General features: G+C 32.1%; 1 protein-coding gene and 1 long non-coding RNA gene across 5 annotated transcripts; one reads left to right on the top strand and one right to left on the bottom strand.

The window, feature by feature from the left end:
• Positions 1 to 1,610: 1,610 nt before the first annotated feature.
• LOC111060610 lies at positions 1,611 to 8,687 on the bottom strand. Of its 4 annotated transcripts, none has more exons than XR_005573446.1 (5): positions 8,669 to 8,687; positions 7,524 to 7,652; positions 4,427 to 4,493; positions 3,043 to 3,488; positions 1,611 to 1,872 (listed from the first exon to the last, which is right to left on the bottom strand). It is a non-coding gene; the product is annotated as an uncharacterized LOC111060610 (long non-coding RNA). The 4 variants fall into 4 exon arrangements; XR_005573445.1 differs by lacking the exon at positions 8,669 to 8,687 and adding an exon at positions 8,093 to 8,259; XR_005573447.1 differs by lacking the exon at positions 8,669 to 8,687 and adding an exon at positions 7,974 to 7,990.
• Positions 8,688 to 14,305: 5,618 nt separating this feature from the next.
• Positions 14,306 to 16,892, top strand: LOC120355204. The gene is made up of 2 exons (XM_039443539.1): positions 14,306 to 15,007; positions 16,763 to 16,892. Exons 1-2 carry the CDS (start codon positions 14,521 to 14,523, stop codon positions 16,819 to 16,821), a joined length of 546 nt encoding a protein of 181 aa, XP_039299473.1. The 5' UTR covers positions 14,306 to 14,520; the 3' UTR covers positions 16,822 to 16,892.
• The last annotated feature ends 2,785 nt before the right edge of the window (positions 16,893 to 19,677 follow it).

The raw sequence follows: 19,677 nt of genomic DNA, 5'->3' as shown, positions 1-19,677 counted from the left end.
TTTGATATAGGTCACATCTATCATATCATTACAAACATGCACCTAATTATTATTAGTACATATAGATTAAGTTAGAAGTATTGCACCAACAATTTGTAGTACTAAATGTAGTATTGTTTACCTGCTGATGATTAGTATAATTTTCTTGATGTAGCTCATTTATCTGAGTTTAAAATGTAACACTTAAACTTAATAATTAGTCTCATATTCTTAACGGAATTTTGAAAGTTAAAATCAATCCCTAGCTCAGCAGAGATTCATATTTTCCAATCCTATTCTAGTAAAGCTCTATATTCTGGTATCATCTAATACAGCTCTATCCATTATTACTCCAAGAATTTCGATACTTCTTGATTATTATATATTTATTTGTAACAGACGTCAATGTCCTGGATTTACAGTACATACTGTCTACAAGAATCTATTATCTCTTGATCAAACTCTTTCTTTTCATATTTCATTAATTTCATTTATTTATATAGTACAGACTCCCATCCAAACACAGGCTTTGGCCTTCTTGGATGAGTCGCATGAAATATTAATTTTTTTCATTTGCATTGTTGTATCTTGTAGAATGGCAAATATTCCTTTGTAATAACTTATTAATTTAATACCTTTATTGTCGTCTAGATAATAAGAAATTTCTACTCTCTCCTCATGTGAATGATTTTGTATTATTGTAATGTTTCTTGATCATGCAATAAAGAATTTGAATTTGAATTTGAATTTGAGTTCCGTTCAATCTAATAGAATCTATACCGGTAAGGATTAAGTTATTAACTTTGGTGTGAACGGAGCTTAAAGCATTCCTTATTTCTCTTAATTATTTTACTTTCTTTATTTCCTTACTATTCTATTCAACGATTAATTTATCCAGCTATAGAGGCTGAGAATGCTTTAATTTTGGTTGTAAACTAAAGTAACATCCAGTAGCTTTAATTAACAAGGCTAATTTCGATCAAGACCAACATATTCGTCACTATGGCCCAACGAAAATCGGAAATTTATGTATGGCCATATATCGAATATATAATAAAATGTGATTGTGGGTTGTACTGTACCGGTATTTTATTGGTTGAAATTTAGCTTGATGAGTACCGTACCGTAGTAGGAAATAACAATATTTTCTGTTCTATCCTCTATGGTAGTACAATAGAAAGATGTAGGCCTGATAATAAATGTTATTCTATTTCTCTTTACTATTATTAGTAAGTACGCGAGTATAGTAGTTCGTAGTGGAAGAAGTACAGTTGGAGTGAAGCATCAGAACAATGCTCAACGAATAATAATTATGTCTTGTAGGCGAATATGTTTTTACTCATACTTCATAATTAAATACCAAATTTGGTTTTGGAAATACAAATGCTACTGCAACTACGATTATTGACAAGTAAATAGAACAAATGCTGTAGTTTTTGTAAGTTAAGATGGATTCGTTGAAGAATCATACGATAGAATCATCTTCGTAATTACATTCAGACTATTTGAAACAATAGTAGTGTTAATACAATGTTCTAAAACTAAATGGATATACTGTATAAAATGGATAAAAAAATATAAAATGTGACACTAACTTGAAAAAGAAACCTTTTATTTCAAAGACTTCCAATTATGGAACAGCTAGTGCTTTATTACAATAATGTACAATACGTAGGGTAACTAGTAGAAAAATGCACTATGATACAGGAATAACAAATTCCAATTCAAATCAATCTTATTCCATTTGAATGGTATCACATTTACTTTTGAGAGCAGGATTCAAAGGTTTAATAGATATGATCCCAATCAAGGTAACCGCCTTCAAAAGTCTTTCGCCATCATAAGCCAGTCTTCTATGTGCCCGTAGAATGTTGTAAAATGTCAGAATTTGTCCTGCAAAACATTAATAAATCATTTAATAAAATAAGTTTTTATTTATTGCTGAATGAGCTATTTTTATGAAATAGTATAAGTAACAATATTATTTTCATTGGGTATTAGTAGTGCTGACATCAAAACTGAATTTTGAAGCTCAAGTGAAGGTTAAATCTGAGAAGGCGAATCTGGGGTTGAACTTGGCATGGAGAGGCATTTTTAATAATTCTAAGGTAGACTTTCCAGCTAAATGGTTTAAAGCTTGCGAAAGGGCTGTACTGTGTCACGGAGCTCAGGTATGGGATTACAGGCATATTCAATGTAAGTTACTAGTTCATTTCTAGGCTCATGGTTCAAACTGGTAAGGCAGGACGAAATACCTTATTTGATGGAAATGATTAATTTATTTGAGATAAGATGTTTGTAATTTGTTTAAGTTCCTTTTATTTGTATTCCTTAATCTGAGTTGTTACTATCGCATTGGGTATGATTTTCATGGGAGAACATTGTGTTGGTAATTTTATTTGATTAATATATATATGAGCTTTTGTTCGGAATTAATAAAATTTGATTTTTAGATAATAATTTGTTCTACGCATTTGTAAGATTTGTGTTTGACTGAAAAAAAAAAAAATTATTGAATTTTTCCGGCTAGCGATTGTTCAATCAAGCTGTAAATTGTTTGAGTTTATATATATTTATTTATTTATTTATATATATTGTATTGTGTAATCTTGAATAATAAAGCATTCTTTCTATTTATTCTATTCTATTATCTATAATGCAAAAGTTTTCGCTAATGTGCGATGCACAAATTTCCTGTCCTAATGTCAGTACAACCAGTTTGAAAAAGCAAAGCAAGTAAAAGCAAAGCAGATCTCAGTATAGTGATATGTAATTTTTGAATAGAATGATTTATCATTCAAACCTATTTGTATACATTATTAGAAATTTAAAAGCCTAGAGATTGCAATAAAAATTCAAGTAAAATTTGAGTTGACAGGTTATTGAGGAAGCTAAAAAACTTTGAAATTCGATAAATTGGAAGAAATTGATGTAAAATAGTGGGAAGTAATTTTAGCCAATAAGCCTCACGTGTTAATTTCAGCAGAACTTACATAATAATGAAACAGGAAAAAATAAAAAATCTTAAATTATGTTTAATATGTAACTTGAGACAAAAATTACTGCTTCCCATGCTTGAATCTGTATAATCAGAATGCTTGAATCTTAATATTCATTGAAGTGATTTGAAGCAAATTTTTCTTCATCACAATATATGGGCAATGCTCAACCATTTGCATCAGGCAAATGCCTAAAATTGCATGATGTCCCATAATTTAAAATGTCAATAGTCAAGAAATCACATTGAATCATGAAATAGTTAACATATTTCAAGAAATTATTTCGATCCTCAAAGCTTTTCAATTACTTGATAATAGGAGTAAAATGAATGCTTTGATTACTGCGACCTTCCTTGGTGAACGGGTCCGACCACATTATGACAGAGATGTTCTTGAGAATTGAATAGGTTCCTGGATTCATGGATTTGATAGCTTTTACCACAGTTAAACAGTCGGCAAGTTGATTTCACCTCCTTCTTCCGCTTTTATGATGCAGTACAATAGGTTCACCTGGAATCAAAATAATGGACAAAATAAGAAATCAGATTATAGTGTAATTCAGTATTGTAATTATGCTTTATTTGGAAAAGTGAATTATGCATTTTCTCCTGTAGGAGGCAAGTTAATAGTATGTAGCACACCGACTAAATTGTCATAACATTGATATAAGTTCATGAGACTACGTTCTATGATAATCACCCGTTAGATGCACTTCATTCCAGTATTTCCTAGAGGAGAGACGCGCATAAGGACACCTCAAGGATCAAAAACTTCATTCTTTTCACCGCTCTCTTTGATATCTGTAAAATACTTATTTGCAATAGTGTAGCGTGTCTTCGTTTGTTATTCACGTGAAGAAATGCAGATGATCGATAAAACTTCTTGAAACTGTAAATTCCAATATTTTTTACAAATAATATAAAATGCGAATTAATTTAAACAGTTCAATTGTAACAACATTGATATTTTTACATTTCCGAGTATGTAAAATTATCCAATTCAAGAGAACATCTTATTTAACTAGGTAATTTGAGAGGTTTTATTGAAAAAAGCTGTAACCAAGGTCTTAAGCTGAATAAAACCACTGAATTGAAAGTGAAGCACTTATTCTGATGCAGTATGTACGTTTAACACAGTGACTTCAGACTTTTAACATAGGTATCAGTGCTTCAAAGTGCCAGACGTTCAATCAGGTGGCATAATTCAGCTATATGCCTCAGTCAGAACTCTCCACCCTAATATATCTCTTAATTATGATGTATCCTCAATTGGACAATAAACGTGAGACTAATTTGGACAATAGGACAATCTAATTGAACAATAGAGACTTGGATGTGTAGAAACATTAAAACAGTGAAATCACTACCTTCACAGTAATTCTAAAAACCTAACATCCTTTTTGGGACACTATATAAACCAATAATCAAGTAAAGTGAGGAACTACTTACCAAGGAATTGTGTCTTTCGGAAAGCTTTCTATGTGGTGACAGGCAGACATAACTGGCATTTTTATTTCTAAAAAGAAAAACGTATTAGTAGAAGAACGAGTTAAGTAGAAGAAATAATAATTAAAAAGATTGAATGCATCATACTAGAGATTAATCTACTCTCAATCCACATGAAATTTATATTGATTTTTATTTCTAAGGGTTGCATCCATTTTGCACGTATCGTATAGAGCACTAGCTGACTAAAGAGTGCAGCCTTAGTTGTCTTAGCTATCATGGCCGACATATTCCCTGTTTTGATAAGCTAAAAGTTTGGTCAGAATGGACTCCCTACTTTCAAATCAGTGAAGAGTGCGCAGGTGAATAGTGGAATAAGAGTGGTGGTGTTATATGGCGGAAACTATGTCATTTTAAGTATTCATGTTCATCATGCAGTGGTAAGGTGAGCATCGAGGCTTTATTGTTGGAACGTTCTTTAAAAACAATGACAATGTGGTAGCGACGCAGATGCTTTTTGTAGGCGGTTTGGTTTGAATCTTCATGACAGTTCCTGATGCTAGAACCATTAGGAAATGGCTTACTACTGTATGGTCGAAAGGATCTACACTTCCTAGAAAACAAGCTGGGCAACGTAAAAAAGGTGGGGTATCTGAAAATATCGCAGCAGTGAGGGCGTCCATTGAACAATCCCTATCGCGCTCTGTGCGGAAACATCCAGCTCCACTTGGAATATCGTCCAGAAAAGCAGGGCGAATTTTACACTTCGATCTCCATTTACATTCCTAAAAGATTATGGTTGTTTCAGACGACTGGTTAAAGCATACAGATGCTTGCAACGCACTCTTAACCTCTGTGCAACACGATACTATTCAGTGGTCTACAGATGAACCATATTTTCACGTCTCCGGATCAGTAAATACAGGAAGTACAGATCCAGTCGACCATACAGTAGTAAGCCATTCCTTAATGGCGTCGCATAGGTTCATCAGAAAGCCAGTCATGATGATTCAAACCAAACCACCTAAAAAAGGTTTAAAAGTTGCATTTTTCAGCGTTTTGCTTCCACGCTCATATCTTGAAAACAATGCATTCAACCGACATAACTAATTATTCAAAAATTAAGCTTCATACATTCTCTACACTTTTTGTTTAGTGAAATTATGTGATATTCCCAACAGTTCCCCAGATATTCGCTCTTGAAGGTGTGTAATTGTTAAAGTAACAGGTTTTTATCCAATGTTTTGCTCTTTCAAGGCTTAAAACTCTCCAAAAATGCATCATAAAATAGGGACTTTTGATATGTTCTCCTCCTAACTAGTCTCAACAAAGCTGATAAGTCAAAAATGTTTAAAACATTCCCTCCAAATTCCTTTGTCAATTGGTCTATTGTTGCAAAAATGGATATTTCACACTCAACACTAAAGCTGCTGCAAAAGGTGTTGAGAAATTTGTAAAAGTGTGAAATTATACATCAAATTGAGGAGAATTTAATGCTCTATGAGCTCATAATCAACATTAATTTTTCCCATCGATTTTTAAAAAGTTATGAAAGAAAAAATAGAAAAAAAATGGTGGCAAATGTGTTTTTTTTAATGTCACACCTTCAAGAGCGGATATCTCGAAAACTAGAGGGGATAAAAAAATTGTAGAATGAATATTGTAGGAGATCATGTAAGCTTTAATTTGTTATAATATGATAGTTACGGTAAGTCCTTAAGATACATATTTTTGAGTTTTATGCGAGAAACCAAAAAATGGTAAATGGAAACCACAATTTTTATACTGGGACAAAGTCACCATAATTCTAACCTAAAATGACTTTCTAAATGATCACTATGTATAACAATTAAAATATAATAAAAAACAAAAATAAATGTACTCGCCGATATTATAAGTCTTTTAGAAATGAGTTTTCTAATAGGCTACGAAGTTTTCAGACAACAAAATCACAAGATGAAGCAAGAAGCTAGATTTTATGTCGATAATACTTACTTAATACTTGAGGTCGTTGCCAATGACTGGGGTCTCCAGATAGGCAGTGTCGGAATTCTCAATAAAAATAACCTACATGGTCATTCACGCTGTGGAGGTGCTTGACTCCCAAAAAGAGGTTCACTGTAAAACTCCTGTAGTGAGTAGAGTGGCTTTTCCAGGAGTTTATTTTTCAAAGTGGTATAGAATCAAGAGTTCCGTGTTTCCTGGAAGGCTGTTAAAAAATCTTATTGCCTGCGAAGGAAAGCTATTGTAATTCCCCGCCAGTCGGCTCCGGGGCACCTCCAGTCTAGTGGCATGTCGCGTATTGTGGCTGTGTATATCACACCTTTTTTGAAACTGCACCAGGTTCTTCTTGATATACATAAGCGAGCACAATACATAATTCAAGTAATATATCAAGATTCAACAAGATAGTGATTGTAAAACCTAGATAATGATCAAGGCTACGGATATAAATGTTAAACATCGATTTCGGATAACAGATATTGGAGATAAATGATTTTAATCTTTTTCCGCGACGTGGGTCAAAGTCACCCCGGTATTTTACAAAGGCGACTTTCTAGAAGTATCTTAAGCCTAGGTGATGAAAAATGATACAATATAAGTAGAGTTATAATAAATGAGGTTATGTAGAGTTCTTTTTTATTATTGTATTAACTTAATGATAAGTTAATAGGAAAAATATCAAATAAAATAATCATTGCTATAGATTCACAAAAAAGCTTGTAGTGCACCCAATAAAACACAGAAAGCAAGACAGGATAAGGGGCTAAGCTATCTGTGATAATAGGAAAACAGCTAAACCGTACAGGAAAACTTTATTTTCTATATAAAAACATAGCAAATCAAGTATGGGTGCCTCAGTAGCCTACCTACGTTTACTTATTGCAAATGTTAATTAATTTCATTAGATTATTGGAACACACCAACTTATATTTTACCGTATAGCTTTTATAAAGTTTCTAGTTTTTAATGTTTCCGAAGACCTGGCATTACTGGCAAGGGCTGAAGAAGTTAAATCATAAAGAAGTAAATAAACCATTTTACAAAACTTAAGTAACTTACATCTAGTTTTAATAGGTTGATATTAAAGAAAACTTACTTGGTAGGTTTTTGATATTTCATTAGCTTCATTAACTTGAGCCATTCGTTCTCCACAGAAAACTCAAAATATAGGTACGATATAGGCAGTAGTAATGATGATACGCAGGGAAGCAATTGCTATTGTTATCTGAAAAATAGTTTCCAATTAGGCCTAGCATAAATTAAATAAATATAGGCTAAGTGAATTATCATCAGAATAAAACTAAATAGGTAGCCAAAATAAGTTAAATCAATAAAATATGGTATGCTACTCTTGTTTTAAGTTTGATGTTTTTAATTAAAAACATTGAAAATATAAAGTTGTCTTTCTTATTGTATTACTTTATGTGATACCCATGATTATAAAATAAAGTGATAAACAATGAAACAATGTTGATCAACCAATCTCATTGATTCACAGTGAAACTTGCTTATTGTTTAACTCTAAATGTATTAGGAAATACTGTACCTATGTAACTAAGTTAATGACCAACAACCTTGAAAAATAAACATTAATTGTAATCATGGATAAATAGCAACATAATATTTCAATAGGAAAATTCAAATCCTAAATAATGAAATACTTACCAACATATAGCCTAAGTCAGTTTCTTTCTTGTTATAATAAAGATTTTTTTATTAGGTATGCTACATTATTGCTACTTCATTTTATAACTAATACCATAACCAACAGTAAAAACACGAATTAAAATTATAGTGGTTTATAAAATAATAGTCATGTACATATTATGCAAGTTCTCAAAACTCTGTTATCTGTTTCAAACAAGAGTTACAAGACTGACGACTGTTGATGAATTTATTCTAGGTTAACTTACTATATATAGTGAGGCCCACGTTATAATGGCAGTGGATAAAGATAGAAGAATAGCGATGCCGATTCTCTGCATTAATAAATTATATTTCTACACTGTCATAAACATAATTGGCATTGTTGTGGACCTAGAAAAGGATAATACCACCGGCTTTGTCGAATGATAGACAAGGATAGCAAAACCAAAGTTGATCTAATAGTCATTATAACGTGGACCTCACTAAGGAACCCTTCATATTTGTTTTGCGATAAATTTGTTTCATCACTCATTTACACAGTCTCGCTAATAACGATCGATACTGTGAGCTCGATATATTTCCAATTCCACATACTTTCAATCCCACCAGCTGACAAGATATTTTGAGTTCCGCCGGCATGCACGATAATTATTCGGAGTTCCGCCTATCAACATATTCAGAGTTCCATGTATTTCCAATTCCGGCCAGCTGCAAGATATTTTGAGTTCCAGATATTCCCAATTCAGGCGACCCATATTATTCTCACAACATAATGTCCGTGCAAACGTCCCTTGACGCTTGACGCTCAGACGCTTCCTGTGTGTATCATGAACGCTCTGATCACGCCATGCCACGCTCCGCTCTGCTTACAGTGTGTTTGTACGCTTAGGCACAGAGAAGAGGATCTCTTCTCTGTGGCTTAGGGTAACCATCCACTGGAACCGTATTCAACCGATCCGTTCGGCTGTTGGATCGGACGAATCTGTCGGCCGTTAATTCGGCCGAATATGGTCGTCCATTGGGAGGATTTCTTATTTTATCAAGGATAAGATAAAAAGTCTCAAAGATAGATAAAACCAAAGATTTTAGTCAATCAGTCTAGTTGCCAATTATTGAATTAACTACTATCATAGCCACCAACATTTTTCATAAACAATGATTATATTGGGATTTTGAGAATATAATAAACAAATATCCACTAAATTAGTTATTCATTACAATAGTCTTACCTTCAACAGATATCCACTAAATTTTTTATTAGTTATTAAGCAATCTTTGTTGACAGATCCTTTGAACATTACGACAATGATATCTTTTGTCTCACATATCTCACAATGGAACATGCTCTTGAACCAAGCTTACAAACTTTTCATTGTCCATAGTTACAATTTTATAAAACAGAACAACTTCAAAAAACAAACACAAACAAGACTGTGAAACAATTTCAGGTTAGGAGCACTTTTTTGTCTCAGCTTGACTAGTTAGTTCGGCCGGATAGAGCCGGAAAATCCCATTCAATTCGGATCGAAAAATTGATCGGCCGGAGATGGCTGTATGAACCTGTTGCAATGGACGAGCATCTATTCCTTTCTTTGTTGGGGGATCGTTCGGTCGCTTTCGGTAGTATTCGGCCGATGCTAGTTCAGACGAAAACGGTTCCAGTGGACGGCCCACCATAGACCTCGCTACGCTCGCTCACTTGTGTCTCAACAGTACATCTAACTTGTGCGTTTATAGCAAAACGAAAACAGCTGATTGCAACGGGATAGTTCAAAAGAGCATGCTCTCCAAACTATTTTGTAAAATTATTTTGTGAAAAGCTGGAATAGCTATTTATGTATTAAGATCATAATGCGCGACTTTATCGCTCAGGCAAAACAGTTATCACGTGACGCAAAGTGGAGCTTGATAATTTTGCAAGAGCGATAAAGAAGCATTATGCGCGAATTACATACAAAAATTTTTCTACAACTGCCCAAACCTGTTAAATCACTTATATCTGGCAGAGTTGATAATTTTTCTATTCAATCTATCATTGACATTTGTAATGCAATTGATGTTCTAAATTAGCTGCTGCAATAAAATATTTTGAATTTTGACTGGTGACCTGCTTATCATCAGCTGATTAGCGAGTGTAAAGAAACTCTTCTGCGCATGCGTGAATGATTAGCAAGCTTAAAGAAAATCTACTGCGCATGCGCAGATGGTTAGCAAGCAAAAAAGTAGATTCTCCTCAGAAATAAGCTGTTTTACGAGGAGAATTGAGTACCCTATGTAGATTCTTTTTTAGAAAATACGTTTTTGCAACACTGCACAGAAAGCAGATGTTTTCCAGTCCCTATCAAAGACATTGTTTGCAGACGACTCTCGTCTGACGTCAGAACAGGTTTCTTTCCGGCTAAGGCCGGAAAGAGTACCCTTTCAGGCTGCTTACATGGAACTAAGAAAGGTGAAAGAGAAATGGTCTCTAGCATTGGGAGCAAATGTATCGGATTTTCGGATAGATATTCCAAGCCAGGGCAGAGCTTAGAGATGACTCAAATAGAACAGACCAATCAGCATCTCGGGATCACAGCCCCAGAACAAACATTAATGAATAAAAATGAACATTCCCAAAGTTAATAAATCCGTAGTTAATAAGTCATCCACTAGATCAGGCGAGTGTCAACTTTCTCCATCTGAAGTCACCATTATTTCAGTTCGAATTTCGAATCAAACTAATTCAGCATCGCTAAGCAACCATTTTTATTCAATTATTTATTGTTGATTAGCGCATTCCAAATTTTCAAAAATTCTTGAAGACGATGATGCCCGTGATATTCCAAGTGAAATTTTAAAAGAATCAGAAATCCTGACTGCAAATCTTCTACCAGAAAAATCAAGAGTTAGGTACAATAACGAGTATTCTTTATTTTGTAAGTGGCGCAACAATAGAGACATAAGAAAAGTGAACGATGATATTTTATTGGTTTATATGTCAGAATTGGTGAAAAATATCATACGCGACTCTCTCAGAAAGGTGTTAACGGTATTCGGGTAACATATTAACTATCCTCATACCGTAAACACTAACTTTCTGTGCTTTTAGCGTAATGTACTATCACACCCCACCTGGATGTAATGAGCTGGTTTTCGTGCGCCATATGGATGCCGAAAGTGATTGTTTTCAGACCAGGCCGGTAAAATGTTTACGGCCCTAGGGCTGTAAAATAACCTTGAAGTCAGCTGATTCTGATTTGATGTGTACGTTTTTACAAAATAGTTTATGACACGGAATCAGTTTATGCAACTAGATTTGAATAAAGTATTTTGCAATAAGATACTATCATTTTATTTGGATGACTGAAATACAAATAATATATATCATATTAAACTATTCAAATTCGATTATCAGAGTAGGATAGAACTCCTAACCTAAACTTCCACAGCCGACGACGATAAGCATTGTTGACATTCAGATTAGCCAAATTTCAAGTGAGCTAAAACAGCTGATCAAAAAACTTCATTATTTGTGTTCATTATTCAAGAATCGAAATATTTATAATAATATCATCTTATTGTCATTTGAAAGAATAAAAAAGTATAAGCTCAACCTCCATCATTAAAAACATTTATAATAATATCATCTTATTGTCATTTGAAAGAATAAAAAATTATAAACTCAACCTCCCTCATTAAAACATAATTGAACATAATCTTTTAGGTTATTTAGACATCAGAATAAAAAATAAAAAACTTGGACAATTTCCTGATATTCAGATTACCTAAGATTTGCTTCAGCTATGACCTTTCAGTTTTGCTTTCGGAAGTGCCTAATAAACAATATTATATATATATATATATATATATATATATATATATATATATATATATAATATATATATATATATATTATATATATATATATATATATATATATATATATATATCTATATATATATATATTATATATATATAGACCTTTCAGTTTTGCTTTCTGAAGTGCCTAATAAACAATATGTATATATTTAATATATATATATATTACACTATATATACATATATTGTTTTATTTTTTTGTGTGGCGAAAAATAGCGTTCGCACCACGGGCAAAAATGTGCTTCTCGGCCTACGGCCTCGGACTTGAAAACCGATTTCGAGCCGGAAAAGTCTCATTTTCGGCCCTAGGTGCGAAATATACTATTTGTTTTTTTTGTAGGCCCATTCAAAGCAAAACCTAACCTTTTGAAAGATGAATGACTAAACATTTTATTTTTCGTTATGCTATTATTGATCATTGATAAAAATTTCATTAGGCTATTGAGTTTGAAAATGTATCTATTTGTTTTGAAAAAAAAACTGGAATAATAATAATTTATTATTGTTATATTAATATGTTAAATATGACATTGATTAATAACATTCAGATTGGAATTTAAATTACAAGGCAACCCTTTTGTATCATTTTTCTTGAACATTAATTTTCAGGTTATGTCGCAGTCGTAAAATAAGGTTAGTTTTTTACGCATAATTCTAATAAACAAACTTGCTCCAAAATAAACTTCCTATAAGATGGAATAATCCAAATAATTTAGGTATTCCATGACATCTATTTGGTTTTTCATCTACTCCAAAACAATAACTGAATTGATTTTGCTCAGTTAACTCTAGAACGTAAATTTAAACCCTACTCCCGTCGAGGGTTTTAAATCACGCTGTTTTAAGTTCTGGACTTGACAATTTTTTATAAATCCTCGATTGGAGAGAGGCGAGAATCTAATTCAAGACCTGGACTTATAAGCCCTCACTCAGATAGCGAAATTATAAACTCCAGGGTCTAACGTGATCTCTAAACTCCATAGTCTATTCAAGTCCTTAACTACGTTAATGCTCTGACTCTGAAAGCCAATTTTCTGACTCCAGAGTTATGGCCATTTAAAGTTGTCAGGTGTACCTGGAAATCTTTATAAGATAGAGCGCTCTATCTGATCTCATATAGAAGAGCACAAAAATACGCCCAGAGGGATTTCAAATTATACTTTTAAATGGTAACAATCGGAAGATATTGTTGATCGGAAACTAAAATTCATCAAAATTGATTTTTCTCTTTAAATTTCACTCATTTTTGAAACATCATAACTCAGTACTCATTGGAGATGGAGAGTTCCGAATGATCTCATTCTATTCATAATTTTATAATCTAAAAAAAGGCGAGAGCAAATTTTTCTGTCCGATTACGACATTTAGCAGAAATAGCTGAAAACTGGAAAATGAGCCGAAAATACGAGGTTTTTGGACCACTCTGTATCTAGCACAAGGAAATTTTGCATGAAGAAATTTGTTCTGGACTTCTCTCATGTACCCAAATTATATATTAAAAAATCAGAACTACAATATAAATTGCATGCACCAATATATAAAGTGACTGGACTGGCAAAAAATTGAATTATGTTTAGGCTGTTTCAGTGTGTCATATCCTTGTTATTGTCTGTAATTTTATGCCGATGATTTGGTAGTCAATGAACAATTCTGTGCATACTACTATGATTAACCATAATAATAATTAGTATCTATGCTTTTCTACCAGCTTTTTTGTCAATTTGTGCGATTGTTAAAACATTTGCTCTTCTCATTTACAAGTATTGTTGTTAATGTTTAGAAGGAGAGGTGGCGAATCCAGGGTTGGCGGGAATTTGGAGTGAAGAAAGGCTGAGGAACGAGGCTGATGCGAGCCAGCTCAGTGAGAAGCAATCGCAACAGAGAACGGCCAACAACAAAACTCTCAGTGAAGTTTTGCTGAGGCAGAGGCTCAGAGAAGCACTTAATGAGGTAGGTGATTATAAGTTGGAGAAAATCCAAATTAATGATATTCTTCATTAAGAAAATCTTTTCAGGCCGTTCTAACTCAAATCCTAAGTATAATAAAAATGAAACTCACTACACAGTACAAATCAATGTTTAAGTGCCGGTTGCACAGAAACCGATTCAATTTTAACCGTGATTCAATTTTCACGAGAACTAACCAGAGAAGCCGTCTTAACAAAAAGGCCTTCTCTGATTGGTTCTTCTGAAATTAATCACGGTAAAAATTGTACCGGCTTTTGTGCAACCGGGCCTCAGTGTTATAAATCTGTTATAAATCATGTGTCAAAAATGGCCCACGTTTGTGGGTCAAATCAGTTGTTAAGGGATCACCAATCAAAAACAGTAATTCTCTGAATCGGGATGGTAAAATTGATAAAAATGTCAATTCTCCCAAGTCAAAAATATCGTCCAGGTTGGAAAAATGTTTGCGATTGAACAATATAAAACCATGCAAAGTTGTAATTGTTAGATTACCTGAAAATTATAAACATTTGTCTGTGAAAACTCGCTCTTCTAGGCAGAAACAGAAGAAGAAAGCTCTCTTTCCAAAGCCAAAACAGAACAATGTAGTCGTTGATGACCGAAAATTAGTAGACTGCTCAATGCCAATTGAGAACAGTCGGCAAGTGAATCAGGGTGTAGCAGTATGCTCCGAGAAGGAGTTTGACACTTTTCAAGTGCCTTCCGATAGATTTGAAGTTGCTGAAACTAGCTCGAAAATAGATGTAGAAGACTGTCATAACCTATCCAAGTTGGTAGAAGAGAACCCGATTGAATTCAGGTTGTCTGTGAGATTGGATCGTATTGACCAATCAGTATTTTTCCTCAGCAATGAAAAGCGCGACTCGTTCAAAATCGACAATCTGTATGGATCGTTTGGAGAGGACATGGAGACTTCATCGGACGACGATGTGCCCATCACACCTTCAGCCAGAAAGACCGACCGCAACAAGGCACGTCTTAGCACACCTCGACCTAGATACAAACCATTGAAAGTGAAAATCACCAAGAGCCCGCCGAGGAAGGTCTCCAAACCTCTGCCCCATTGCTGGGTCCTCTTGAACAAACTCAATTTTGATGACTATAAAGGTACGACAATTTTGAACTATATGCTATTTGAAAACTGCTAATTTAGTATTTTCGATTGTTAGTTTCTTTAATCCAACTGTTCAGTCACCTAGAATAGTGGGCTTTAACAAATTTAGAACCACTTTCTATTGATTTGTATTGTTTTACTACTCATTATAACATATACAGGATGGCACAGATGAAGAAGAACTATTGTAATAATTTAATTTCTAAGAAAATTCATAAAATTAGTCAATTACTAATGTAATGGCATGCATTTTTGCTCCAATCAATACAATCTAAATTTCCAAAAGTATATCTATACGTTTTAAGATAGCATCGGAGAGATGTGCTCACATACAACGATCACAGCCAAGCAACCGAGAAATTTTGAAATGTCATTCCCACAAATAAATTTATAAAACTGGTAGATTACAGGTGAAATGGTATGTATATGTCATTCCATTTATGTTCCTTTAATCGTAATTTCTCATTACCCACGCTCCACGCTCAAGTAGAAAACAACGAACAATTACACGATTAGCACCTGTTTATTTCAAACAGGATTTTTACCTGTTTATTTCGATCTGTTTAAGTCACAATCAAAAAGATGTAGTTTATCTTTATTTCATCGTCAAACATCTCATTCGGCGTTCTCAGCATGTTATGGAATGACTGTGTAGCATATCTTGGGTAGTAAAATTTATTTTATTTATTTATTATACATGTCATAGACTATTTAGAATAGCATTGACAATAATTGTCACACATATAATAAATTTACATAATAATTATATTGCAACAATAAAATTATATAACAATATTCATAATAATTGAATAAAATCAATTGAAGGATTTATCATCCTTCAAAAAGGCTGTAATGTCTAATATAAGTTAGGAATCTCGCCAACAACCATTTCTTCACCCTAGTCCTGAATGACTAGTGGTGACTGAGAATTAGTAACTCAGTGACTGAGAGTTTTAAATGGGTACTTTTTTTCAGTTCATGTTTTGTTGTTGGATGTTTACAGTGCACTGGATACGTTCATGACTTCAAAAGTGTCATGATATTCTAATAATGTCAAAATATTGTCTTTGCGGCAGTTATATCACCATTTTCATAAAATGCTCTCATCGCTATTGCACGTTCCAAACCAGTCCGATGATCATATTCTGCTCTCACTTAGCATGTTTTCGAAGGGAGGATAGGCCTACCGACTGCCGAGAAGGAACTGACCAAACCCTTAGTCTAGTTACAGTACTTACACATCGATTCCATGTCTTAAGATTTTTTGCAGCCCTTAGAAATTCTATTAGATTAAACATAACTTGACAAACATCTTTGAAACATACATAGCCTATTATGCTGTCTTATGTCTCTTTTCTGTATAGGGCTACTTTTTATAGAAATAGAAAGAGAAATAAAGATCTCAGTACCATTTTTTAATTATTTAATCACAACATGTTTCGGACATTGATGCCATTTTTGATAGAATTATGCGAATTTAAATCCACAATTTATAGTTTTAGTTCATATAATCATATGATCATAAGATCAAAATAAGAATTTCCAGCAGTATTATTTATTTACTTCATATTACTTGAAAATGGCATCAATGTCCGAAACATGTTGTGATTAAATAATTCAAAAAGGGTACTGATATTTCTTATTTCTATTTCTATTCCTATTATGTTGTATTATCAATATATCAATGAGTAAACATTATTACTGTATATTATGCTTCTTAATAATGTGAAGTTGATTTTTGTTTGTAGGATCTTGTTCGAGCTCATCAGCCAGCTCGTCACACTGCTTGGCTGGTTATTCAAAGTGAGTAGCCTCTACTGTACTCAATCAAGTATATCTTCCTTTTATATTTATCAAATTGTCAATCATTTGTTTATTATAATTTAGTATTTGCTTAAGTATATTAAATACATAGCCCCATAGCCCCAAAGTATTTAAATGTATAAATCATTATTTTTATTTTTGAAGATTTATTTTAGATATAATTATTATTTTATCAACTCAAGATTCCCATGTTTAGTTTTTATATTACACATTGTTAAATGGGCATAAATATGTAGATATTTTCAGACCACTGAAGTGAGTAATTTTTTATTCAAACTTAAATACCATTGACTACATTCATGCATAAAATATTCGTATATCAGCTATTATTGTTATTAAATTATCATTCTTAATTTTTACGAATATAACCATTATCCATAATAGATTTTACGGAATATTTTTGTGATGACATCTATCGCATTTAATGAGTAATACCCTTTTTATGATATCTAAGTGCCTTCATCAGATAACATAAGATTGCTTTTTCTCACTTTTGTAGTTTATGATTTAGTGTCGTGTAATACTAGTTATCTGCTTGACTTTTCAAGAATTATTTTGAAATGTTGTCAAATCTATTCTTATTTTTTATTGTTTAAGTTGTTTTAAAGTATCTAAAACTTGTTTACATGACAATAAAGATTTTGCCCTCCACCAAGAAATAAACTTGAAAATTCACGCACATTAATTACATTCATTAGCAACCTCTATAATAATTACTTATAATAAAAATAAATAACCTACAGTGTTTAATAAGAATAAATACTTATTTCTCAACAATTGTTATTTTATAAAATATTAATTATTGTTTGGGTAGTAGCTTTCCATTAAGTCATTGATCTTATTCATTGAAAACTTAATAATTATAAGTAATAATTATAATCTATAATGAAGAAATGTATAATAAATATATAAGTACCGATTTTTCTACATTTTTTATTTATAAACTTCCGAATGTTATTAATTTATTGTTTGGAATGGAGCTTTCACTAGCCTATTGATCTTATTCATTGAAAAGAACTTTCATACCTCCCTTTTAAACTACCTACATAATTTGAAGCATTATTTTAGGTTTATTTAGGACAATCTTTTTTTATTTCTGCTTATATATTACCAAGTTTCAAGAATACGTGCCCGGGACCACTTTCTGACAGATTTTTCATTTTTTCAATCATGTTAAATTATAATTGAGTTTGAATACTAGATGAGTAATGTTAGTTGAAGTGGTTCACTTGTTTGTACTTTTTCACTGTAATATTATGTTTATCTTAGAAATAATACCAATTCATGTACTTGGTCCCTTGTATCACATTTATCAAGTTCTCTAAATATTTTAGTTAATTTTCATTATTGATGAAGTCGAGTATGATGATACATAGTGTTATCATAAGAAAACATTATGTGTGAGTTTATTTCATATGTGATAATAATTATTATGAATAATTAATCAATTCTCATTTATTATATAATTAGTTACCTAATTATCCGAAATATTTAGGATAATTTTACAATCAAAATATCTTGAGATAAGTAAATGAGTAAAAACTTACCTGTAAAAACACGATAGTTTCATGGTGATCTTGATCAATTTATTGTTTGTGAATGAATGAATTGTACCAAATTTTATTCATTAAAATATGTATACCATATGTTATAAATGTAAATAATTCTCTATTGGGGACAATGTGATATCAGATTGTGTTATTCTTGCGTAGATAAATATAATTATTTTTTAATATTGGAAGAATGCTCTCCACCACTCGACTGATGAAAGAGACAACTGTGAGCTGTGTGATAAACTATGAGGCCTGATTGAGTGATAAACTATTCCTGTGTTTGGCTAGCATTAAATTATAATGGTCGATTATGCAGTTCGATTCAACTGTTACAATTTATCACAAGCTTTTTCACACTAGAATAATGTTGAATTTGTATAAATACTTATATTTGGCTTTGAGAAGTCATGAGATTTCACCCTCAAGCATAAGAAGAACCATAATTTATATTGTATTTTCTTGTATTTAATAATTTCATGAGCCAATAAAGTAGTTTTAAAGGAATCAATAAAATAGCATACATAAAATTTGGGGTACAAAATATAAACTGATTCAATTATTTATAACGTTTTAGTACGATTTTTTATCGAACAATACTAATTGAAAAAATATCAACTTTTATATTCATTCCCTATTCAGATACATTAGGTATGAGCAATTGATATATACGTAATTATTTTTCCTCTTTATTTATTTTTTCGCGATTCCAAACGATAAACATTTGTCCTTCATGAATTATCTATTATTAAATAAATTATTAATGATCATTATTAAAAATCTAGACGAAAAAATATTAGTTTGATGCATAACAATGTGTTATGGTTGTGGGGTCACGGCTCCGTATCAATCAATTTCATTTTATTATTATTTTCATAACAGTATAATTTAACTTGGCTTTGTTCTTATCAACAAAATAGTACATTATTTTTAGTTGTCCAAGACACCCATTCGTCACTAAAAATTGATGTAATAACATTTGACGGAATTTGTTCATTTTGGATCTGAGAAATCAACTTCTACTACATTCATATTATAACAGTATAATTTAACTTGGCTTTGTTCTTATCAACAAAATAGTACATTATTTTTAGTTGTCCAAGACACCCATTCGTCACTAAAAATTGATGTAATAACATTTGAAGGAATTTGTCCATTTTGGATCTGAAAAATCAACTTCTACTACATACATATTATGTATATAATTTATGTTTAAATTTGGCATTGAATACCATGAAAATATTCTGTATTTTCTAATTAAACATTCATTTACCGTAAGAGTTGATCTA

Source organism: Nilaparvata lugens, chromosome Y, assembly GCF_014356525.2.
Source record: "Nilaparvata lugens isolate BPH chromosome Y, ASM1435652v1, whole genome shotgun sequence".
Taxonomy (NCBI): domain Eukaryota; kingdom Metazoa; phylum Arthropoda; class Insecta; order Hemiptera; family Delphacidae; genus Nilaparvata; species Nilaparvata lugens.
Note: the sequence above shows the minus strand (reverse complement) of the source record. Positions and strands in the feature narration are given on the sequence as shown.